We start from the raw sequence: 26,251 nt of genomic DNA on the forward strand, positions 1-26,251 counted from the left end.
TGGTGTTATGTGGGTGGGGGGGGGGTGGGGTGATTTGATTCCCTTCTCTTTGAGGAATCCTGGGTGAAAAGCCTCTCTAATCCAATTTTCTAGGGCTCAGGTAGAAAATTGGACCATACATAATACATTTTTCTATTATCCTCTCCCGTTCTGGCTTTTGCAGGGAGATGGGTACTGGTGCAGGTTCAGGGCTCCGAGAATCTGTACAAAAGATTTGAAATACATAGAAAATTTGCAGTCCTTTATAATGTGACCTAGATTACTAATACATTTAAATATCTTATCTTCTGCTTTCAGGATCTCACCACACAATGAAAGCTCACCATGGGACTAGCCATAGTAATCACCACCATGGTGTATGCTAATGCGGTTTTGACTCATCTGGAGAAACCAGGTGAATGAGAGTATTACCCTGTCTCCAGAAGTATTTTGGTGTCCTTCTCAGTTTTCTTTTTATGCGGCCTCCGGTATCTGCTTCATCTAGGCAAAACTTGGCATGGGACATGAACAAGATCCATCACGATACATACCCAGTGGACACAATTGAAATCATGTAAGGTTTTGGATTAGTTAGATACATGTTCATCTCTATAGGTTGGTGGTAAACTATTGAAGTTATTCAATAGTTTATCACTATTACCACTATAAGATCCATAAATAAATTAAGACATTTTAGTCTACTGAACAATATTTTTGGGGACTGCATTGTGCTTGAGCGTAAAATATTACATTTTATTCCTGTCTTCTTGGAGCACTTTTAATACCTTTAGGGCTCATTCAGACCATTGTGTTATATTTAGTGGTATTTTGCAAATGTTCACATTGCAGCATAGTTTCATAACTCCTTCTGGGTGCTGTTCAAAACTTCATTAATTATGGATGGCATCCCAATGTATGTACAGGAGGCACCTGCTTTAGAGCACACCGCAGCACACCGCAGCACAAGATGATGTGGCGTGCACTATGTACACTGCAGTATGCTGAAGAAAAATAGAGCAAATGCAATTTTTCCTGCTTTGAGGGCCCATTCAAAAGAAATGAGCTGTGGTAACACAGTGTGTCACAATGCACAATAAAGCTTGAGTGCGAATGAGCCCTTATAGCACACAAAGTTGCAAGACAGTTTGCTTCACTCAGATGGTGTAACATAATCATTCTACTTTGCACAATTAATTCATAATGACTGATTATGTGCCAAATGAGTACAAATATGAACCAGGCCGATCAGTGTAAGGATCTGATTTAGACTCAAAATTACTTATCCCAGACATAGCACCTGGAGGTTTGCCTATAGAAATATTTACAATAGTGAATGGTACGTGAATGCATATCTAAGCATGCCTAATCAAAGTGGAACTCTTCTTTTGTCTGTTGAGGCTTCAGGGAGTTTTAATAACATAATCCAGAACAAGTTTTTTCAGACATTCTATTCATTGTAATAACATTTTTGTAATCATATGTTAGAAACACGTTGGTATTGTCTACATTTGTATATATTAATGGAGCATTAGCATGCAGTATGTATAATTTTAATGTGGTGGATACACTGAGACCTCGACTCTGGTGATTTAGATTGTTTTAGGATTATTGTGACTATACATATTCTGGTATACTACTGATGTAATCTGCTGAATTCTGATCATGATTCTCTTGTCCTTGTCGCCTAATCTATTTTCAATAAAACAAGTCTTATTTTATTCATTCAACCAGCTGTGTTTGTGTTATTAATGATGCGCAGATCATTTTCTTTGCCAAGATAAAAAACAAAATCAACTTAAAGTGACATTAAACCCTCAGATTTTTTAACATAAACCAATACTGTAATGCGTGCCATACTGTAATCCATGGTTGTTTCCCTTCTCTTTGCTGCTTTTCCTTTTAAAACCTCATGTCTTCTCATGCTTGGGGAGAACTTCCCTTTTCAGCTCAGGGCCTCTTCCTGTAGTGCTGGCTCAGATTACAAGCCCATAGAAACGTATACGCAGACACCATGTATCTATTCCTCAGACAAGGCAGTCTGCTGCAAAACAGAAGTTCTGCAGAGCATGAGAACAGATACAGATTTAAAAAGGAAGAGCAGCAAAGAGAAGGGAAACTACCATGGATTACAGTGAGGCGCACATTACACTATTGTTTTATGTTAAAAAATCTGAGGGTTTAATGTCACTTTAAAGTACAAATGTATAGGTTTGCATACAATAAGGGCTGTATTATCACCGCAGACAAGTGTATAGAGCAGCGAGATTGAAGGGGGCAGGTTTGGGGTATGAACTCCTCTCAATGCGCCACATGGGATGGGGGAAGAGACTTGTGGCCCACTGCTCAGCTGTTTAATAGTGGTCAGCAATTTCCCATTCTTGTTCAGCACAATCTGGAATCTATTCTGCTTAGCCATACTCAGTTTCTGAATAATTTACCAGAACATCCTATGAGCCACCAATTCTTGACTATAACTTCTCTAAACTGCTACTGGGTACATACTTTTGCTTCTCTAGATTATTTTTCTTGTTATTGCTCTGGTGGACATAGTATTTGATGGTTGATTTTGAAACTGAATCCTTGGATGCGACCCATTCAAAAAATTAGGGCCAATGTTGACATTGGGTTCTCTTGGGCCTAAACATGCTGTGCTCAGTACCAAATGTGAATCAACTGACAGCTGTGCTTATCTGCCAAACACTTTACAATAGTGGACAACAGCGGTCATCGGGTAAGGTAAAATATAAATATTTTTGTAGCAGGCAAACTTATGAGCATTCCTATGTTTGAACATGGTGTTAGTTACGGACAAAGCAAGATAGGAGGTCCAGTAAAAGCTCGCTGTTTTGGTTCAGATCAAGGAGCCATTTTCCTAGTTGTGGTAACCCAGGTATCTCACTCTCTTTATGAGGGCTGAAATCTCCTAGTGGCCCTGCAGAGTAGGCTGAATCTTCTAATTAGCAAAAACACACCCTGTGCGCATTCAGTGGCATAAACACTAAATAGGCGATTGATAAGGTTAATTCCTGTGTCTGTCCTGCAATCTCTACTGGAGAGATTACACGTAAGACACGTATATAGACATATATAGATCGTACACAGCACTCACGACGGTCTCATGACTAGTTTCAAGACAATGACAATATAATAATCTCCTTTTTGTGGGTCTTGTGTCATAGTTCTAAAAATAAGAATATGTAGTAAAGGAAGTTAAGTACCGTACGTAACAAAAAACAACTAAGCATTGTTCTGATAGGACATATCCTGAGCAGTAGATAAGGCAAAGCATAACATTCATTATGTGCATTAAGGCATAACTCTTACTATATACAATTCCTCTCAGTTTCCTCCTTTCTGTCCCAACGGGACAACTAATATAAGCAACATCTCTTTACTTTCCAACCTCTGTGTGAGTTTAAGTACTCTTTTGCTAAATGTTCAGGCTAAATAACAATTCCAAAGCAATAGCACCGACTTTGTTTTCCTAAAGTTTCAGCAATAGAAACATTTAGCTACATGTTTCTATTGCTGAAAGAATGTTGCAGGCTTCTGATAGTTGTGGGAACGATCAAAAAACCTTGAGTGAAATCTGATCCTGAAATGGTGCAGGATCAGTGTCACTGACATTATTATTGGCTGTTCGGAAGTTTGAAGAAGTCTAATAACAACCAAAAATGAATTAAATTATCAAGCAGTAATAGTGAGATTCATACACAATGATTGCTTGATATAATTAAATAAATAAATAGAAATGTATTTAAAAAAAATAAAATTAGTGAAAAAGGTAAAAAATAAATAAAGTGTAAAAAATAAAAAAATGAGCGGGAGGCTATTCGGGCAGGCTTCCCGTTCAGGTGGAGGGAGCGGGGCATTAAATATCTTGGAGTGCATATGGCGCTACGAGAATCAGACGTTTACGAATTGAACTATGTGCAATTATTGGTGGAGATGCAGCATCGATTAAATAGTTGGGGCCTGAAAATGCATTTGTGGATGGGAAGGATGGAGTTGATTAAAATGGATATCTTACCAAGATTTATTTATCTATTTCAGACTATTCCGATTAATATTCCAAGCTCTTATTTTAGAACCTTGAGGGCAGCTATGATCAAATACGTGTGGATATCTACTTCACCACGATTAAGACATGGTATATTAGTAATGCAAAGACAGGATAGGGGAGCAGGTCTTCCACACATTGGGAAGCAGTTTTAACAGACTGGTTTTCCTCTACCAGAACCAAATTGTGGATATCTATTGAACATGCAGCTACTCCATTAATACTGACCTCGATCCCATGGATTCGTCCCTAGAAAATGCTGATCAAGGGGACTCCATCTCCATTGGTTTGGACAGTAATGAACATTTGGGACAGGACAATAAAGCTATATAATATATCAGACTATGAGGGACCTCTCTCCCCTATATTAAGTAATCCAGATTTCCCGGCAGGGTTGGCTTGCCAAAGTTTTTTAAAATGGACTGCTATAGAACCAGCCCCTATTATTCAAGCAATTTCAGATCATGGTATATATCCTTTATCTCTTCTGACCCCAGAAGGTGGTTACACATGGGGACAGTGGTATGTGTACTTTCAGCTAAAACATTTCATTACAGCTCCTTCGAGATTTAACCCCTTCGTGACTGACGACGTACAGTGTACGTCGCCAGCATCGGGGCTGTTTAACCTCTTAGGCGAGATATGACCCTCTTTGAGGACTTGTGTATGAACCAAAAGGAAAGCAAACATAAACTATCAATGATATACCACATTCTCTTAATCCAAGCATTCTCTGATAGACCGTTTTATGTGAGGGGATGGGGAACAGAATTGGGCTATAGGCTATCCAAAATGATTGTAAACAATCTTTTGTGTTAACATTTAACCCCTTCATGACTGAGGCCCTTTTTTCAATTTTTGCACCCATGTTATATTCCACATTTTAGGCCTGAAAATGGAAAAAAAAATGTAAAACCCCCCAACATTATATATTTTTTGAATGCCAAGACCCTATAATATTTCAAGCTATATCCAGAAACGGAATTTTAAGATATTGACAAGATGGTATAGATACCCCACTTTATTACATAAGATCTTCCCAAACATATCCGATCAATACTGGAGATGTGGAGTAGAGAGAGGTACTATGCTACATGTATGGTGGTCCTGTCAAGAAATTCAATCTTTCTGGGAAATGGTCTATAAAACAGGAGCTAATTTTATTAAGGTCCAGGGACTGCATACACCTGAGGTTGTGCTATTGACTATTATACCAGGACCAATTAAGGAAGTTAAGAAAGGCTTATTTAGATTTTTTTATTTGCTGCAAGAACTGTCATAGTGAGATATTGGAAGTCTCAAGATACACCTCAAATTAAATATTGGGTCAAAGAAATTAATATTTTAAGAAGGGTTGAAGAGTTAGTAGCGCGATCCCAGGACAGGTACCCACAATTTATGGTGACATGGAAACCATGGTTAGAGTCTGACATCACTACCATGTGCTTACCAGGAATGTGAGGCTCAGTTGCACGGCCATTGGAGGAGGGGAGAGGAATGAGGGAGGGGAGAGGAATGAGGAAAGGAAGAGATGAGACTGTGACTATTTTTTTCTTCTTTCCAATTCATCTTGTTTGTTGTTGTTTTTTTTATTTATATTTTTGGGGGTTTTTTTGGGTGGTTTAGGGATAGGAGGGAATTTCGGTTGTCGTTTTCCTTGTTTTTGTTTTATTTGAGACCCCAAAGGGGGAAGAATTATTTTAATACCAATGGGAAGGGAAATTTATAGTGGCTGTTTTAGGAAGAAGTTATGAATATGTTTCTCTTCTGTTTCTGATTGGGTTTCTCCCTGGGAGAGTCTTTTAACAGGATGTTTACATTTTTATATGTTTGTATTGTTATATATAAAAACAATTAAGAAATATTATACAAAAAAATAATAAAAATAAATGTAACAAATAAAAATGATACATTTATATATCTTTTTATACTATCATTAATATAAAAATGTACCCATTACAATGCAAATCTGCAGCTGAGCTGCAGATTTGTTTTTCACCCTAGGGGGTTAATTTTTTTAATTTAACCCCTTCAGGACAGTGATGTTCAAAATATGTGTGACAATTTCTAAAATCCTAGGGATGTGAGGTTTATCCAAATAAAGAACAAATAAATGAATGTATTTAATGCATTTTTTTAGCTGTGCTATTTTTTTAAAAAACAAAATACAATAAATCAAAACAGGGGAAAAAGTGTTTTCTTTAAGTTTTTTCGTAGAATTTAATAGTTTATTTGTCTTAAGTGAGGCGTTAGGTACACATATGTGAGATAAATATATAGCCCTATATGGTCACTAAAAAACAATATATAATATGTGTGGGTGCACTTTGTAAAAAAGTATGATATGGAAGAATCACATAGCAAAAATGTCAAAAGTGAATCAGTCATTAACGAACAAGCTCAGTCATGAAGGAGTAGTATCCATCCAAATACCCCTGGGAACCTTGAATACTTGTCTCGACCCCCGATAATCATTATTCTGTAATGTGGTAACTTTGACTTGCCTTCGCTGTATGGCCCACAATGATTGGAAAGTACATGCTTTCCATTTGACAAAGGCAGACATATTTTACCAACCACTAAAGGAGTTATACAACCCAGTTTGAAAATAAATCAATAAAGAACCTTTCCGATTTACAGTCTGCTGTTGTGGTTCCCATATAGTGGGCAACCAGTTAGCGGCTTTTTTTTTGGTTGCCATTTGCTTTGGTGTTGTATACTGTTCTTTGTAACACAATTTGCCTGCAAAAATATTGTATTCTTCCTCAGCATGTTGTATGGAATAAAGAAATGCTATTATGAAAGATCATTAACATTTAGCAGCTGGTAAATGCAAAGGCTACCTAAATAGATATACACTGAAAATAATGTTTAGGTAGGAACTCACACTCTATCACTGTTGCTACGTTTGCAGACCTCAAACTGAAAAGAAAATGGAATACTTTGTGTCCAGTTTAAGATCAACTGCATAATGTGATTAATGTTTTTAATATGAATACAATATTGCATTTTAGAATGTTTTATTTGAGGTGTGTTCAGCTAAGCCAATCATCTTTTCCTTTAATGTTATACTGTTAGAGTGGGGTGTGCAAAAGTTGGGAGCTGGAAAGCAATACATTAATTATTTTGAAGTTGTTTTACAGTTGTCCATATGTTTAATGTTAAATCCTCATGCCAAGCATGTAAAGCATTGGATAGATGAGGAGTCAGAAAACAGTAAACATTAATATTAGCAATTAAACTTTTTCGGCACTCCCAGTCTTCCATATATAAAGGAGCAGAATTGACGAAGAACATATTGTGAAGAACATCCACCAAGAAAAGTACTATTTGTCTGTAGCTCTACTGTAGCTCTTATCAGCACGTATTATCATGATTTACAGTGATCACTCCTCTGCTGGATCCTCTCATGGAAAATGCCATATTGGTAGCCATCTTTCTAAGACCTCAAACCACTATGGTGCTTGTCATGGAGGATCCTCAAGTAGCCATCATGGAGGAACCCACTTATCTCGTGCATCTCATCATGGAGGCTCACACATTTCCCTTCATGGAGGTTCCCATACTTCTCATCATGGAGGCTCCCACAGACTCCATTGCGGAGGTTCTCATAATACTCATCATTCTTCCAATGCCACCCACCATGGAAGTTCCCATAAAGTCCATCATGGCAATAACTATAGAGCCCCCAGTGTACATGGAGGGTCAGGAGGTAAAGGAATCTCCATCTCCAAGCATGCTCATGGAAGTGCTCACAGCAGCGGCCATGGAAGCAATTTTAGCCATCATGCTTTGTTTACCGTCAATGGGAAGGAAACCATGCAGCACCTGAATGATCGCTTGGCTTCCTATTTGGACAAAGTCCGCTCTCTGGAGCAAGAGAATGCCCAGCTTGAGAGAAATATCCAGGAGTGGTATGAGAGGAATCAGCCCAGCGCTTTACCCAACTTCAGCAGCTTCTTCAGGATTATTCAAGAGCTTCAAGGCCAGGTAAATACATTATTTCCTCTACATAAGTATGATAGAAATTTGGAAATTATTTTGACTGCAGAAATAATTTTTTTAACATGAACACCAGATCTATCCATATATATTAATTATATACAGCATTATAGATACCCACATATTTACAATATGAAAAGAGTTTAGCTTCTTTAACATATCCACTCAAATTTTCTGTCCTTGGAGAGCTGCATAGGGATAATCAAGAGTCTAGCTACTTCGCATTTCCTTGTGTTATATATAAAAGTTGTCAGCTGACACATGCAGTTATAAAGAAACTTGCATACTAGGTTATATCAAAGGAGGGATCAACTCATTTTCTTGGGAAGTGTTGATGTATGCCTGGCAAAATTCCAGCTTGTGTTTTAACCAATCTTAGACCTTTCCCATTTTTTTTTGCATTGCAATAGGTCATATCCAGTCCATTGCAATCCAACAGGTTGGATGTGACTTCATCATAATGTTTTCATCTGAAGTGCAGATATGGGAATGCATAGCAGAGCTCAAAACACTTTTTAGCATTTGCAAATATTAGTATAATTATTTAAGTAGACTGACCCTTTAAATCAAACCTACACTTTGATCATTCAGAACAAAGCAACAGGATTGATATAATCCCCCTTGACAGCATGTACTTACTTTCCTTCTCTTCCCTGCTTTGGCATTCCATGCTGGGGGTCAAAGATATACCTGTTACTTTCTGGTATGGAGGAGCCCTCCATCATAACCCTCTCCAGGGAGTGTCTAATTACTGTCTGTGCTTGCCAAACTCCTCTGCCCTTCCCTACATAACCTTATTGAAGCTGCTGGGGAAGGAGCAAAGGGGAGTTCTTCAGAATGTCACTTGAGTGACAGCTCTGAGTCTGTTGAGCCTGCAGACATCATATCCAAGATGGTGGCAACCAACAGCAGTCTCAGGGCTTTTGGATGTCTAGACAAGAGAAGATTGTACAGGTAAATAACATACATATAATATAAATGCATATATAATCTTATGGGAATATTGATGTTGAAAGCAGTAGTCTGGTAACGGACCTGTTTAAATACATATTCATATGGAATAGAGACTGAAAATGGCCATGTTACAATACCAAGCCATAATAGATATGCAGTAAACCTTCTCAACCAGTACAGAACAAAATTCAATTTAATACAATGTATGCATTTATCAATTGCAATAAATGTTTAACACATATGTTTTTCAGATTTCCTCAACTTCTTTGGACAATTCAAGGATTATATTACAAATAGACAATGCTCGTCTGGCAGCAGATGACTTCAGAAACAAGTAGGCCTTTCTATGTTTCATGCTTTTCATCTTTATTACTGTTTTGAAGCAATAGTATTCATTGCTTTGTCTTCCTTTTGTCACCAGGTATGAAATGGAACGCCAGCTGAGATGTAGTGTTGAGGCTGATGTGAATGGACTTCGTATACTCCTGGAAGAACTGAACCGGGACATATGTAATCTGCAGGCACAAGTAGGAAACCTTCAGGAGGAACTGCAGCAAATGAGGAGGAACCATGAGGAGGTGAGAAGCTTATTATCCTTTTCAAGCTGAACCAGAAATGTATTTTAGAATAAATAATTCATAATGTGTTGATACAGAGCAGGTGGAAACCAAACAGAAATCACTTTTAATTTAGGTTTATGTACCTTTCTAGAGACATATGTTGAAAATTATACAGTGACACCTTTGAAATCTCCTAATTTATAGAAGAAAATTCTTAATGGATCACAAAACTCATTGTGCACTGTAGAGAACTATTTAAAGATTCTGCTTTCAGTGTTAAACTTCTGTCCAGATTCTCTTTAATTTGACAACACAAAAGGAGGACCGAGCCTCAGATATATCTTCATCTTCTCCACCGTTGGTGCAGTTAGACTTATTATTTAGGTTGTACTCAAGTGTCCCCATTCCAGCCAGATTTTGGCAGTGCAACCTTGTCAGTGTCAGCTCAGATTAAGTCTTGAATATGAAATTGTAATTTTAAATGTCATTTTAAGACCATGTGACGTTTTATTGATTGGGTTTACATCTACTTTAAGAATCATTCTAAGAAAACCAATGTGAGAGATAATAAGCATGACAGGGGCAGGTCAGAGTAAAGACCTTTGTTGAAGGGCTTTTGTTCACTACAGAACTTGCTTATTTCTCATACAAGTCAACGGGAATGCAAGAGCGACTTGTCAATGAACTTAAATTATCTTACAAGTGTCTCACATCAATCCCAAGTACACCTAACAGCAGGCTGCATTTGCCATTTGACACAAGCCCATAGCCTGTAAACTCAGACCCATAGCCAGTAAAGAACATATTATGCAGATCGCCAAAAATGCATCCACCATTATACTACTGATTTCCAACATTTTTATTGACAGGAAGCCAATGCTTTGCAAGCTCAGCTGGGTGCCAGGGTCAGTGTGGAAGTGGATGCTGCTCCATCGGCTGATATGAATAGAGCCTTATCTGAAATTAGAGAGCAGTATGAAAACCTAATGGAACAGAATCTGAGAGAGGTGGAAACTATTTTCCGACAAAGGGTAAGTCTTTTGTAGACTAAAACAGCTTGTTAAAACTGATAGAAAAATAGCATGTTCATTAGGCACTATTATGTCATGATTTTGTTCTATTAAAGTCTTTCAATTCTTTTGTTTAATAGCGCTCCCATCCCAAACTCCCCTTCACACTGAAGATCAGGGCCACGACTTTCATGCAGAGCTCACCAGAGATCTGCAATAGCCCCTGCAGGGAGCATGAACATATTGACTGGAGCACAGTACAGTTGGGCTTTAAGGCTAGAATTGCACAAATCCACTTATTAAGACTTACTATATTTATAAATTAAGAATATGTTTTCACAAGATCAAAACTGAAATTTCTTTTGCTTCCTATATAAAAGCCTTATAGAAATCATACTCCATATATTAAAGGGTACATGACTCTAACCAGCTTTCTAATTATATAGACTGAGGAACTGAATCGTGATGTTGCTTCTGGTTCTGAACAACTCCAATCTGTACAGACCGAAAATATTGACTTGAAGCGCACCGTTCAAACCCTGGAGATCGAACTGCAGAGCCAGCTGAGCATGGTAAGTATTATTACCAGCCAACTAATAAGGTTTGCATCAAGGTCAAGTTGCTTCAGTTCATTTGCAAAACTATCACTATTTACTTATATATTGTAATTACTTGTTATTTTGTGTACAATCTTTCTCTTTCCTTTCTCAGAAATCTGCTATGGAGAACACCTTGGCAGAGACAGAAGCTGCATTTGGAGCCCAACTTGCCCAGTTACAATGTTTGATCAACAGTGTAGAGTCCCAGCTGGCACAGGTACGCTCTGACCTGGAACGTCAGAACCAGGAATACAGGATCCTAATGGACCAAAAGACACACCTGGAGATGGAGATCGCCACCTATAAGCGCCTATTGGACGGTCATGATATCCAGTATGTATTTCATAGAAGACAAGCAAGTAAACAAATATTCTGTCAAATATGCAGTTCTCAATGTATAGCAATACCTATTCACCTTATATCTTAAAAAGGAAAGAAATAATGCTTATATCTCAACGTGTTTGATCTATAATTCAGCAATCAGATCAGGTTCAGAACACCAAAATACAGATATAAACTTAGGACCAAACAGTCCATCAAATTTGCCCATTTTGTTTATCAATATTTTAGAAAACCCAACCTATTTAGAATATAATGTATATTTTCATTAATCTCTACTGTGTTTTTTTATTTTTAGCACTTCAAGTCATACATTTCTAGGAGGCAGTGATGGTACGTAAACTTATATTGACTTAAGTGGCAGTGCAACAGCTGTTAGAAAAATTTGCAGAATGTAAAATATAAGACAAATTCAAACTATTGGCTGAGCATTAGTGGCATTTAGACACAGCAGCATTATGGGCAGGGCTATGTCTATTGACACCCTGTAGCAAATCCCTTTAAAGGCCCCTGGCCTGGTCTCTTTGATCTCCATCAAACTGTCATTCAGCTTTCAGCAGTCATACATTTTGTTATGTACTATGGGAGAAACAGCATTCAGAGAGACAATATTATGACTGATTCAATAGCAACATGGCTGCTCCCTCTCTACCATTTGCAAATGGCAGGCTTTGGTCCTTGGTTTCTTTCCAAAAAAGGTTGGGTGCTTTTATAAAACTACAAAACATAAAAGACTTACTACATTTTCAAATACCATACATATTCTTGTACATAGTAGAATGTCTGTTCGGGACAGCCTTCCCCCACTTAAAAAAAAAAAAAATACATTACAAATCTTAGTATATCTCATCTTAGTCAATAAGCATGATCAGTACCTTGTAGAGATGATAATAAAAATAAGATTAAAGTCATACCTAGGATAATCTTAAACCATAAGATTGTGTCACCCCTGGCATTTGTGATCAGTGTAAAAATGTTTCTTATGTTGGTGGGTCAGTCAAAAAGTCACCCTTATACGTTGGTGATCAATGAGAAGGACCCCCTACGTAGTTAGTTGGTAGTCAGTGGGTGAGTGCCCTCATACATTGGTGTCAATAGAAGAAGCCCCATAAATTGTAGTTCCCTTTAAGCTGGTGGTCTTTCAGAAGAATGCCCACCTGTCAGAGATCAAATATCCAGCTTGTTTAACTGTTCTGACTGTTATCCCATATTCCGTCAGTTATGTTTCCCTCATTTAGTGTGCCAGTAGCAGCGGTTTTTGCAGACAGAAAGTCTAACACTTATCCATTCTTCAGAGAGCGAAAAAAGAAGGTTATGACTCGACATACATTTTAAAGAGATTATTGAGGTTTGTGGTTACTTGCCTGAGAAAATTAAGTAGAGGTTCCAGTGGTGCCACTCCAGTGTCTCTGCTGAGTAATGTTGGCTCTAGAATTATGCATATACCTTCAGAAGGGGGGGATTGATCTCCCACTGCTTGTGGAACCTCTTGCCACCTCAGGAGGAATCCTGGGTGCAAAGTCTCACTAATCCAATTTTCTAGGGCTTAGGAAGAAAATTGGACCATACATAATACATTCTTCTAATATCCTCTCCCTTTCTGTCTTTTGCAGGGAGATGGGTACTGGTGCAGGTTCAGGGCTCCGAGGATATGTTTAATATTTAACCTCATTGGATATGTATTTTTTTCAATCTGACTAATTATATAACAATATTAATAATAATATTCGGAATCTGGAGAAAAGATTTATAAATACATAGATAATTTGCAGTCCTTGCAATTTGCAGGAGTATTACCCTGTCTCCAGAAGTATTTTGGTGTCTTTCTCTGTTTTCTTCTTATGCAGCCTTCGGGATCTTCTTCATCTAGGCAAAACTTGGCAAGGGACAAGGTCCACCAAGATCCATACACAGTAGACACATGTGAAATTATGCAAGGTTATGGATTAGTTAGGGACATGCTCATCTCTATAGGTTGGTGATAAACTATTGAAGTTATTCACACGATTTCAACACGTTGATCTACGAGTTATAGAAGTTCTTACACCTGCTTTAGAGCACACGGCAGCACACCATGATGTTCAAAACGTCATTAATTTTGGATGGCAGCCCAATGTATGTTAATGAGGCACCTGCTTTAGAGCACACCGCAACACAAAAGGATATGGTGTGCACTATGTGCACTACAGTTTGCTGAAGAAAAATAGAGCACGTGCAATTTTTATTGCTTTGAGGGCCCATTCAAAAGAAATGAGCTGCGGTAATACAGATTCTGTTTGCTCCAGTTTTGATAAATTCCCCCCAGTGTGTCACAATGCACAATAAAGTGTGAGTGTGAATGAGCCTTATAGCACACAAAGTTGCAAGACAGTTTGCTTCACTCAGATGGTGTAGTCTTGCTTCACTCAGATGGTGTGACATAATGGGGGTTATTTACTAACCTAAACACACACACACACCAGGTGTGTGTGATTTTCACACAGCAAAACGTATTTATCAACCAAAAAGTCTCTAAAGCATATTTCCACTAATGCCATATATGGAAAAATATGTATGTGGGTCGCATTCTTTCACAACACCATATATCCTAATAACTAAAAAAATGTTTGAGATATAATTTCCCTCACACTCTATTTGGTTCTTCTTGATTAATTCTATATGAAATTTATTATCATATAGTCTTCCTGATGGTATTATACAACACTGCAACTGGGTATAATTACTCAGGGATAAGTTACATCCTAAATGATTGGTAATAAAAGCACATATACTGATGAGAAAATGACCCTGATTTACTCGATATATTGGTGAGTCATTACCTTGAGTAATTTTAAGTACCCAACAAGCCTGATTAGCTTGAAATGTGAAGTTATACTATTGTCTACTTTTAGAGATATTTGGCCATGCATGAAAAATGCTGACATATCTAATAAAGGTTATTGGTATTCCTGGTGTTAAGAGGATTGCTCTTTTCTATATGGAACAGTGATTCATCCTTAGGCCTGCATCCTAAAAGACAGCCACACCCTTCATACATACACAGTGCTGGTCCATATTATGACAAAGATTATTACAATTAATGTAAACGAAATGCAGATGTGTTTAAATGGAGCCAGTGGATCCAGAAGAAACATTATGACCATGATGTATAAGTTCCTTCTCCATTTGCTGTCCCTTAGGGGCTAACTTCACCCTTGAAGCATGGATCCAAACTGGGAATTCCTCAGTTAGGATGGCTGTTCTTGTGACCGCCACCACTGTTGTAGGCTTTCCGTACAGCGGGTCCGGAGTTCGGTGCCAGTGGAGCGCCTTCACTAATACCACATCTCTGGGCTTAAAGGGATAAGTAGGTTGTTCTGACGGTAAAGGTAAACAGAGAGAGACATCACCATATATGCTGTTACATTTCTCAATTAATTGTTTCACATATGTCTCCTGGATCTGCTGCAAGTCAATTAAAATTGGTGGACCTCTAGTCCTAGGTGTGTGGAAAGGTCTTCTTCTTTAAAATTTCAAAGGGTGACATTTCATTAGTTTTTCAGGAGACACTCTAGTGTCAGCCAACATGGCTGGCAAGTAATCTGGCCATTTAGCAAATGACCCACCCGTGCCTTTTCTTAACTTGTCCTTAATAGCTCTATTCATCCTCTGTACAATCCCTGAGCTCTGTGGGTGATATGGGATGTGAAATTTCCAGTCAATGCACAACTTGACTACATTTTGCTACATCTGTGAGACAAAAGCTGGACCTATCTGGGCACCCAACCTTGTTATAATTTTCTTACACAATATTTTAGCCACTGTTCGGGCATCCTCTCGGGTGGTGGGGAATGCTTCAACCCATTTGCTAAACTTATCCACAATTTACCAAAAAATACATACAACCTCCTCTGGCTACAGGCATGTGTGTAAAATCTATCTGCAATTCCTAAGAAGGGGGACTAGATGCTGGTAAGTAATCTAATTTACCTATCCTTTTCCCTTGGACGTTATTTGTTATACATGTTAAACATCTGGACAATTGATCCTGAACCATAGCCTCTAGCTCTTTTATACAAAAATATTGTTTTAATGATTGCAATGTAAGTTTCCTCCACTTATGTCCAAAACCATGGAACTGTGCTATAAACAAAGGGGCCGATGTTTTGGGGATACCTATGATCCCTCCTTTGGACCACAGACTACACTTCTCTGGGGTCAATCCCTGTGAGTCCCAGAATTGCTTATCGTCGTCTTGTGCCATGCTTTGCAATTCCTGCAGCAATTAATCATCTGCCAACATGAGAGGTGTCATTACTGCAAAACTGGAAATAGAATCCAAAAGAGGCTGCAAAGCAGCCTGCTTGGATACCTGATCAGCAAAATGATTGCACTTTGCCACAGGATCATCAGATACCATATGTCCCCTACATTTTTAGCAGCTATGCGGGAAGGCTTTTGAATAGCATTTAGCAAATCAGTAATAAGTGTACAATGTGAAATGGACTTCCCATCTGCGGCAACATAACCCCTGCGCTGCCATATAAGCCAGAAGTCATGTATAATCCCAAAAGCATATTTAGAATCAGTATAGACATTGACATTCTGTCCTTCGAAAAGATAACATGCTCTAGTAAAATGAATTCTGCGGCCTGTGCAGATGCGTGTGGTGATGGGCCAGCCTCATGTTCAATATCTGTGAGTTGAAATGCTGCATATCCTGTGTGAGATTTAGCTTTCAATGGTAGCACATTACTGACGGAGTCCACTCGCTTACCACGTCTTTTAAAGGACCTATTTGCCCACTTTTTTAAAAAAACAATATATAAGTCCACACAGGTGTTTCCCTCGCAGGGGGTCTTCAAACACAGTACAGCAAATAATGTTTGTCCAAGTCTCACCGACTCCAGGTTGTCACACATACTCCATGTGTAAACGGCTCTCTCAGCCTCCTTGGCTGTCTTCCTGTGCCTCTAGCACACACAGCCACCTGGCTCCCCTCTGCCTTCTGGGTGGAGTCCTCCTGACTCCTGAACATCCCTTTTCCTCTTCCCAGCTGAAGCCCAGAACACTAGCCAGCACACTTCCCACAAGTGCTGTGCACATGTGTGCAATTAGGTGCTGGCCACTACTAAACAATGGACCCAGAAATGGAGATTTCATCCCTCCCAATTCTCTTAGAAATCTCCCAGTTCCAGGATCCCATGCCAAATCCAGAAATCCTGGGAAGAGCCACAAAGTCAGCTCTTTCCCAGTACAAGAACTTGCCTCCTGGAACCCTCCTGGAGTGCTGGGTGACTACAACCCCCAGTTCTACCATGGGATTGCCACACAATACCACACCTGTCAAGTATGTAAAGTCATTCGAGCGGAAATAGGAGCCGTCTAAAAAAATGTCTAGGGCACCTGGGCACACATAATAAACTTATCAATATGCTCCCCCTTTCCCTCTCAAGCCCCCAGCACACATAATAAACTTCCCCCTCCCAAGCCCCCAGCACACATACTAATAAAGCTCCCACCCTCCTTTCCTTCCAAGCCCCCTCACCTGCTTTCATCTTTGCAGCGAGGAGGCACATCATCAGTCCCTGGTGATTAGTAAGGTCTAGTGCAGACCTCACTAATCATCCATTATTCGGCCAGAGCTCAGAACTGACAGAGCTCTGGCCGGAGCTGACAAGAGCAGTTCTGTGGTCTGCAACCGACACAGATGCAGACCGTGTAGCTGCTCCCACAAGTCAGGCACGCGGTCCGTGACTGTGTGCCTGACTTGCCAGTTGGCTGCGGGCCACATAGTACCGGCTTGTGGGATGGTACTTTGACACCGCTGCCCTAGAGTGTATGCTGCATGCATCCTTTTAGACCCCAAGTGCAGAACTTTACATTTATCAACATTAAACCTAATTTGCCGAATAGATGACCAATCACACAGTGCATTCAGATCTGCTTGTAGGTTGGAGACATCCTGTAAGGACTGTATTCCACTACATAACTTGGTGTCATCTGCAAACACAGAAATAGTACTTTTAATCCCCAGCTTTATGTCATTTATAAATAGATTAAACAGTAAGGGGCCCAACACTGAACCTTGGGAGACACCACTAACAACCTCAGACCATTCAGAGTATGAATCATTAATCACCACTCTCTGAATACAGTGTTTAAGCCAGTTTTCTATCCAATTACAGGTGCCATTATATTACTTGCAGTGTGGACTTAATCTAGCTTTGCAATCTTTTTGGGGGGCTGCTGTTTGCTTTGGTATTGTATTCTGTTCTTTGTAACACGATTTGCCTGCAAAAATTCTTCCTCACCAAAATGTATGGAATAGAGAAATACTATTATGACAGATAAATAGCATTTAGCAGATGGTAAATGCAAAGGCTACCTAAATAGATATACACTGAAAATAATGTTTAGGTAGGAATTCACACTCTTTCACTGTTGGTACATTTGCAACCCTCAAACTGAAAAGAAAATGTAATGCTTTGTGTCAAGTTTAAGATCATCTGCATAATGTGATTAACGTTTTTAATATGATTACAATATAGCATTTTTGAATGTTTTATTTGAGGTGTGTTCAGCCAAGTCAAGCATCTTTTCCTTTAATGATATACTGTTAGAGTGGGGTGTGCAAAAGTTTCTAATGAGCTGGCCAGCAATAAATTAATTATTTTGAAGTTGTTTTACAGTTGTCTAATGTTTTCCAAGCAGATTACCAAATCTTTCATGTTAAATCCTCATGCCAAGCATGTAAAGCATTGGATAGATGAGCAGTCAGACACTGTAAACATTAATATTAACAATTAATCTTTGATGGCACTCCCAGTCTTCCATATATAAAGGAGCAGAATTGACGGAGAACATATTGTGAACAACATCCAACGAGAAAAGTACTATTTATCTTTAGCTCTACTGTACCACTTACATCTGTGTTATCATGATTTACAGTGGTCAATCCTCTGCTGGATCCTCTCATGGAAAATGCCATATTGGTAGCCATCTTTCTAAGACCTCAAGTCACTATGGTGCTTGTCATGGAGGATCCTCAAGTAGCCATCATGGAGGAACCCACTTATCTCGTGCATCTCATCATGGAGGATCACACATTTCCCTCCATGGAGGTTCCCATACTTCTCATCATGAAGGCTCCCACAGATTCCACTGCGGAGGTTCTCATAATACTCATCATTCTTCCAATGCCACCCACCATGGAAGTTCCCATAAAGTCCATCATGGCAATCACTATAGAGCCCCCAGTGTACATGGAGGGTCAGGAGGTAAAGGAATCTCCATCTCCAAGCATGCTCATGGAAGTGCTCACAGCAGCGGCCATGGAAGCAATTTTAGCCATCATGCTTTGTTTACCGTCAATGGGAAGGAAACCATGCAGCACCTGAATGATCGCTTGGCTTCCTACTTGGACAAAGTCCGCTCTCTGGAGCAAGAGAATGCCCAGCTTGAGAGAAATATCCAGGAGTGGTATGAGAGGAATCAGCCCAGTGCTTTACCCAACTTCAACAGCTTCTTCAGGATTATTCAAGAGCTTCAAGGCCAGGTAAATACATTATTTCCTCTACATAAGTATGATAGAAATTAGGAAATAATTTTGACTGCAGAAATAATTTTTTTAACGTGAACACCAGATTTAAACATATATTGTATTAATTATATACAGCATTATAGATATCCACATATTTACAATATAAAAACAGCTTAGCTTTTTAAAATATCCAGTCAAATTTGCTGTCCTTGGAGAGCTGCATAGGGATAATCAAGAGTCTAGCTACTTTGCATTTCCTTGTGTTATATATAAAGTTGTTAGCAGACACATGCAGTTATAGAGGTACTTACATACTGGGTTACATCAAAGGAGGGATCAATACATTTTCTTGGGAAGTGTTGATGAATGCCTGCCAAAATTCCAGGTTGTGTTTTCACCAATCTTAGACTTTTCCCATTTTTTTGCATTCCAATATGTCATATCTAGTCTGTTGCAATCCAACAGGTTGGATGTGACTTCATCATAATATCTTCATCAGGAGTGCCGATTTGGGAATACGTATAAGAGCTCAAGACACTTTTTAGCATTTGCAAATATCAGTATAATTATTTAAGTAGACTGACCCTTTAAATCAAACCTACACTTTGATCATTCAAAATAAAGCAACAGGATTTATGCAATCCCCCTTCACAGCATGTACTTACTTTCCTTCTCTTCCCTGCTTTAGCATTCCATGCTGGGGGTCAAAAATATACCCCTTACTTTCTGGTATGGAGGAGCCCTCCTTCAAAGCCCTGTCCTGGGAGTGTCTAATTACTGCCTGTGCTTGCCAAACTCCTCTGCCCTTCCCTACATAACATTTTTATAGCTGCTGGGGAAGGAGCAAAGGGGAGTTCTTCAGAATGTCATTTGTGTGACAGCTCTGAGTCTGTTGAGCCAGCAGACATCATATCCAAGATGGTAGCACCCAACAGCAGTCTCATGACTTTTGGATGTCTAGACAAGAGAAACTTTTTCAGGTATATAACATACATAAAATATAAATTCATATATAATCTTATTGGAATATTGATGTTGAAAGCAGCAGTCTGGTAACAGACCTCTTTAAATACATAATTCATATGGAATAGAGACTGAAAATGGCCATGTTACAATACCAAGCCATAATAGATATGCAGTAAACCTTCTCAACCAGTACAGAACAACATTCAATTTAATACAAGGTATGAATTTATCATAAATAGTTAACACATATCTTTTTCAGATTTCCTCAACTTCTTTGGACAATGCAAGGATTATATTACAAATAGACAATGCTCGTCTGGCAGCAGATGACTTCAGAAACAAGTAGGCCTTTCTATATTTCATGCTCTTCACATTCATTACTGTTTTGAAGCAATAGTATTCATTGCTTTGTCTTCCTTTTGTCACCAGGTATGAAATGGAACGCCAGCTGAGATGTAGTGTTGAGGCTGATGTGAATGGACTTCGTATACTCCTGGAAGAACTGAACCGGGACATATGTAATCTGCAGGCACAAGTTGGAAACCTTCAGGACGAACTGCAGCAAATGAGGAGGAGCCATGAGGAGGTGAGAAGCTTACTATTCATAACAAGCTAAAAATAAATTTATATTAAAATAAATAATTCATAATGTGTTGATATAGACCAGGTGGAAACCAAGTAGAAATCACTTTTAATTTAGGCTTATGCTACCTTTCTAGAGACATATGTTGAAAATTATAATGTGACACCTTTGAAATCTGCTAATCCATTGAAGAACATACTTAATGGATCACAACAGTCCCTGTACACTGTAGAGAACTATTTAAAAAATCTGCTTTCAGTGTTAAAATTCTGTCCAGATTCTCTTTAATTTGAGAACAAAAAAGGAGGACCGAGCCTCAGATATATCTTCATCTTCTCCACATTTGGTGCAGTTAGACTTATTATTTAGGTTGTACTCAACTGTTCCCATTCCATCCAGATTTTGGCAGTGCAACCTTGTCAGTGTCAGCTCAGATTAAGTCTTTAATACGCAAATTTAATTTTAAATGTAATTTTAAGACCATATGAAGTTTATTGATTGGGTTTACATCTTCTTTAAGAATCAAAGTGAGGGATATTAAGCATGACAGGGGCAGGTCAGTTTAAAGACCTTTGTTGAACGGCTTTTGTTCACTACAGATCCTGCTTCTTTCTCATACAAGTCAGCGGGAATGCAAGAGCGGCTAGGAGCAAGTTGATGAAGCTTAGTAGGAGGTCAAATGCAGGTTAAAAGGAGGTCAACTGCAGATCAAATACACTTGTCAATTAACTTAAATGATCTTAGACGTGTCTCAAACCAATCCCAAGTACACCTGCATTTGCTATTCCACACAAGTCCATAGCCTGTAAACTAAGACCGTAAAGAACATATTATGCTGATCACCAAAAATGCATCCACCATTATACTACTGGTTTCCAACATTTTTATTGACAGGAAGTCAATGGTTTGCAAGCTCAGCTGGGTGCCAGGGTCAGTGTGGAAATGAATGCTGCTCCATCGGCTGATATGAATAGAGCCTTATCTGAAATTAGAGAGCAGTATGAGAACCTGATGGAACGGAATCTGAGAGAGGTGGAAACTATTTTCAGACAAAGGGTAAGTCTTTCAATTCTTTTGTTTAATAGCACTCCACACCACCCCAAACTCCCCTTCACACTGAAGATCAGGGCCACAACTTTCATGCAGAGCTCACCAGAGATCTGCAATAGCCCCTGCACAATCAGAAATACTCTCATCAAGCAGTCACGCTCATGATTCCTTTTCAGAGAGCATGAACATTTGGACTGGAGCACAGTACAGTTGAGCTTTAAGGCTAGAATTGTACAAATCCACTTATTAAGACTTGCTATATTTATAAATTAAGAATATGTTTTCACAAGATCAAAACTGAAATGTCTTTTGTTTCATATATAAAAGCCACATAGAAATCATACTCCATATATTAAAGGGTACATGACTCTAACCAGCTTTCTATTTATATAGACTGAGGAACTGAATCGTGATGTTGCTTCTGGTTCTGATCAACTCCAATCTGTACAGACCGAAGTTATTGACTTGAATCGCACCGTCCAAACCCTGGAGATCGAACTGCAGAGCCAGCTGAGCATGGTAAGTATTATTACAAGCCAACTAATAAGGTTTGCATCAAGGTCAAGTTGCTTCACTTGATTTGCAAAACTATCACTATGTACTTATATATTGTAATTACTTGTTATTTTGTGTACAATCTTTCTCTTTCCTTTCTCAGAAATCTGCTCTGGAGAACACCTTGGCAGAGACAGAAGCCACATTTGGAGCCAAACTTGCCCAGTTACAATGTTTGATCAACAGTGTAGAGTCCCAGCTGGCACAGGTACGCTCTGACCTGGAACGTCAGAACCAGGAATACAGGATCCTAATGGACCAAAAGACACACCTGGAGATGGAGATCGCCACCTATAAGCGCCTATTGGACGGTCATGACATCCAGTATGTATTTCATACAAGACAAGCAACTAAACAAATATTCTGTCAAATATGCAGGCCTCAATTTATAGCAATACCTATTCACCTTATATCTTAAAAAGGAAAGAAATAATGCTTATGTCCGAATGTGTTTGATATATAATTCAGCAATCAGATCAGGTTTAGAACACCAAAATACAGATATAGGCTTAGATATAGTCCATAAAATTTGGCCATTTTGTTTATCAATATGTAAGAAAACCCAACCTATTTAGAATACAATGTATATTTTCATTAATCTCTACTGTGTTTTTCATTTTTAGCACTTCAAGCCATAATTTTCTAGAAGGCAGTGATGGTACGTAAACTCATATTGACTTAAGTGGCAATGCATCAGCTGTTAGAAAAATTTGCAGAATGTAAAATATGAGACAAATTCAAACTATTGGCTTAGCATTAGTGGCATTTAGACACCACAGCATTATGGCCAGGGCTATGTCTATTGGCACCCTGTAGCAAATCCTTTAAAAGGCCACCTCTTTGATCTCCATCAAAATGGCATTTCACTTTCAGCAGTCATACTCTATATACTTTTATTTTTCCAAATGTAGTTATGAGGTGTGCTTCTGGGTTCCATAATAGTTGCATGGTAAACTGTGATTTTATTATGTACTACGGGAGAAACAGCATTCAGAGAGGCAATATTATGACTGATTCTATAGCAACATGGCTGCTCCCTCTATACCATTTGCAAATGGCAGGCCTTGGTCCTTGGTTTCTCTAAAAAAAAGGTTGGGTGCTTTTATAAAACTACAAAGCATTAAAGACTTACTACATTTTCAAATACCATACATAGGGGTCTATTCACAAAGCTGCCGAGGGCAGCCAAGCGGAAAAAAAAGATTTTGGCTCGACATACATTTTAAAGAGATTATTGGGGTCTGTGGTTACCTACCTGTGAGAATAAAGGAGAGGCTCCAGTGGTGCCACTCCAATGCCTCTGCTGAGTAATGTTGGTTCTGGAATTATACATATACCTTTAGAAGGGGAGGGGGATCAATCTCCCACTGCTTGTGGAACCTCTTGCCACCTCAGGAGGAATCCTGGGTTAAAAGCCTCACTAATCCAATTTTCTAGGCCTTAGGAAGAAAATTGGACCATACATAATACATTTTTCTAATATCCTCTTCCTTTCTGGCTTTTGCAGGGAGATGGGTACTGATGCAGAATCAGGGCTCCGAGGATATGTTTAATTTTATTTTCTGTCCTTTTTTTAAACCTCATTGGATATGTCTTTTTTTCAATCTGACCAATTATATAACAATAATAATAATCGGAATCTGGAGAAAAGATTTATAAATACATGATAATTTGCAGTCCCTTATAATGTGACCTAGATTACTAATACATTTAAATATCTTATCTTCTACTTTCAGGATCTCACCACACAATGAAAGCTCACCATGGGACTAGCCACAGTAATCCCCACCATACTGTATGCTAATGGGGTTTTGACTCTTCTGGAGAAACCCTGTGTATGAGAGTATTACCCTGTCTTCAGAAGTCTTTTGGTGTCTTTCTCTGTTTTCTTCTTGTGCAGCCTCTGGGATCTGCTTCATTTAGGCACAACTTGGCATGGGGCATGAACAAGATCCACCAAGATCCATACACAGTAGACACAATTGAAATTATGCAAGGTTATGGATTAGTTAGCGACATGTTCATCACTATAGGTTGGTGGTAAACTATTGAAGTTATTCACTTAATTTCAACACGTTTATCTACGAGTTATAGAAGAGCTTGAGTTTTGGCCTTCAAACACTTAAAGAGATCCATAATAAATGAAGAAATTATAGTCTACTGAATAATATTTTTGGGGATTGCATTGTGCTTGAGCGTAAAATATTACATTTTATTCCTGTCTTCTTGGAGTACTTTTAATATCTTTAGGGCTCATTCAGACCATTGTGTTACAATATTGAGCGGCATTTTGCAAATGTTCACATTGCAGCTTAGTTTCATAACTCCTTTGGGATGCTGTTCAAAACTTCATTCATTTTGGATGGCAGCCCAATGTATGTACATGAGGCACCTGCTTTAGAGCACACCGCAACACAAAGGGATATGGTGTGCACTATGTGCACTATGGTTTGCTGAAGAAAAACAGCACATGCAATTTTTCCTGCTTTGAGGGCACATTCAAAAGAAATGAGCTGCGGTAACACAGTGGGGGGAATTTATCAAAACTGGAGCAGACAAAATCTGGAGCAAATTTGCACTGCAACCAATCAGCCTCTCTGTCTCATTTTCAAATCCTACCTGAGCAAAGTGAGGAAAGATGCTGATTGGTTGCCATGGGCAACTGTTCCAGATTCCTTTTGCTCCAGTTTTGATAAATCCCCCCCAGTGTGTCACAATAAAGTGTGAGTGTGAATGAGCCTTATAGCACGCAAAGTTGCAAGACAGTTTGCTTCACTCAGATGGGGTAGTCTTGCTTCACTCAGACGGTATAACATAATCAGTAATTCTGAGTTAATTGTGCAATGTACAATGATTATGTGCCATATGCGTACAAATATGAACCAGGCCGATCAGTGTAAGGATCTGATTTGTTGCTATTTCTCCTTCGCTGTGCACTTTCTTAATAATAGGACTCAAAAATACTTATTTCTATAGGCAAACATCAAGGTGCTGTGTCTGGAATATTTAAAATAGTGAATGGTACGTGAATACATACATAAAAGCATGCCTAATCAAAGTGGAACTCTTCTTTTGTCTGTTGAGGCTTCAGGGAGTTGTATTAACATAATCCAGAACAAGTTGTATTCAGACATTCTATTCATTGTAATAACATTTTTGTAATCATATGTTAGAAACATGTTGGTATTGTCTACAGTTGCATATATTAATAGAGCATTAGCATGCAGTATACATCATTTTAATGCGGTGGATACACTGAGACCTAGGGGGTGATTTACTAACCTAAACACATGCACGCACCAGGTGTGTGTGAAAGTAGACATGAGCGAATCGTTTGGTTACGAATCGAATATTACCCCTCTAAATGAGGTTGAACAACATGACAAGATTTTTTGTTTAATCCGAAATACGGATCCGCTGCTGCTGAGGGTTGCATTACAATACACAGGCAGGAAATACGAAATTCCGTTGACGGAATTTAGTTCCGTTACGAACATTCGTTATATTGAAGTTAAAAAGCAAAGTACATTTGTTAATATACTGGAGTTGATGGTAGTTTTTTTTAATCCGAAATACGAAATTCGGATGCGGAATCCGTAAACGGAATTCGTATTTCGGATAAAAAAATAACTACCACATCGACTCCAATATTAACAAAGGTATTTTTGCTTTTTAACTTCATCATAATGAATGTTCGTACAGTTACGAAAATGTGCCGAAAATTCGTATTTCGTACGAATCCGAATTGAGTTTCGGACACGAATTACAAAAACGAAATAACGGATATTCCGAAACGGAAGGAAACAAATTTTTTGACGGCACACAAGTCTACTATTCTGTATGCGGGTCGCATTCTTTCACAACACCATATATCCTATTAACAAAAACACGTTTGAGCTATAATTTCCCTCACACCCCATTTGGTTCTTCTTGATTAATTCTATATGAAATTTAATATCAAATAGTCTTCCTGAGGGTATTATACAACACTGCAACTGGGTATAATTATTCAGGGATAAATTACAACCTATATGATTGGTAATGCAAGCACATATACTGATGAATAGCCTTA

At 38.6% G+C, this 26,251-nt stretch overlaps 3 protein-coding genes across 3 annotated transcripts in view; all 3 read left to right on the forward strand.

Moving 5' to 3' along the window:
- LOC108787096 (keratin, type I cytoskeletal 42-like) overlaps window positions 1-557 on the forward strand; it is an 8,150-nt gene extending 7,593 nt beyond the window's left edge. The window contains exon 8 of the mRNA XM_018556551.1: window positions 446-557. Coding sequence (XP_018412053.1) covers window positions 446-557 — 112 coding nt within the window. The remainder of the gene's footprint in view (window positions 1-445) is intronic.
- Window positions 558-7,723: 7,166 nt separating this feature from the next.
- LOC108787097 (keratin, type I cytoskeletal 19-like) lies at window positions 7,724-14,849 on the forward strand. Its single transcript, XM_018556553.1, has 10 exons — window positions 7,724-8,029; window positions 9,247-9,329; window positions 9,417-9,573; window positions 10,425-10,586; window positions 11,012-11,137; window positions 11,277-11,497; window positions 11,802-11,836; window positions 13,117-13,124; window positions 13,351-13,477; window positions 14,683-14,849. Exons 1-10 carry the CDS (start codon window positions 7,859-7,861, stop codon window positions 14,847-14,849), a joined length of 1,257 nt encoding a protein of 418 aa, XP_018412055.1. The 5' UTR covers window positions 7,724-7,858.
- Window positions 14,850-18,734: 3,885 nt separating this feature from the next.
- Window positions 18,735-24,223, forward strand: LOC108787098 (keratin, type I cytoskeletal 14-like). The gene is made up of 9 exons (XM_018556554.1): window positions 18,735-19,040; window positions 20,251-20,333; window positions 20,421-20,577; window positions 21,469-21,630; window positions 22,018-22,143; window positions 22,283-22,503; window positions 22,803-22,837; window positions 23,916-23,974; window positions 24,080-24,223. The coding sequence occupies exons 1-9, from the start codon at window positions 18,870-18,872 to the stop codon at window positions 24,221-24,223; spliced, it is 1,158 nt and encodes a 385-aa protein (XP_018412056.1). The 5' UTR covers window positions 18,735-18,869.
- The last annotated feature ends 2,028 nt before the right edge of the window (window positions 24,224-26,251 follow it).

The sequence above is a fragment of the Nanorana parkeri genome, unplaced genomic scaffold (assembly GCF_000935625.1).
Source record: "Nanorana parkeri isolate BGI_ZX_2015 unplaced genomic scaffold, ASM93562v1 scaffold242, whole genome shotgun sequence".
Lineage (NCBI taxonomy): Eukaryota > Metazoa > Chordata > Amphibia > Anura > Dicroglossidae > Nanorana > Nanorana parkeri.

Coding starts and splice junctions, on each gene's coding strand:
- LOC108787098 (XM_018556554.1), top strand. CDS start 18,870: ATGCAGCACCTGAATGATCGCTTGGCTTCCTACTTGGACAAAGTCCGC. Junction 19,041..20,250: donor TTCAAGAGCTTCAAGGCCAG/GTAAATACATTA, acceptor TATCTTTTTCAG/ATTTCCTCAACTTCTTTGGA. Junction 21,631..22,017: donor AAACTATTTTCAGACAAAGG/GTAAGTCTTTCA, acceptor CTATTTATATAG/ACTGAGGAACTGAATCGTGA.
- LOC108787097 (XM_018556553.1), top strand. CDS start 7,859: ATGCAGCACCTGAATGATCGCTTGGCTTCCTATTTGGACAAAGTCCGC. Junction 9,330..9,416: donor GCAGATGACTTCAGAAACAA/GTAGGCCTTTCT, acceptor TTTTGTCACCAG/GTATGAAATGGAACGCCAGC. Junction 11,498..11,801: donor TTGGACGGTCATGATATCCA/GTATGTATTTCA, acceptor TTTTATTTTTAG/CACTTCAAGTCATACATTTC.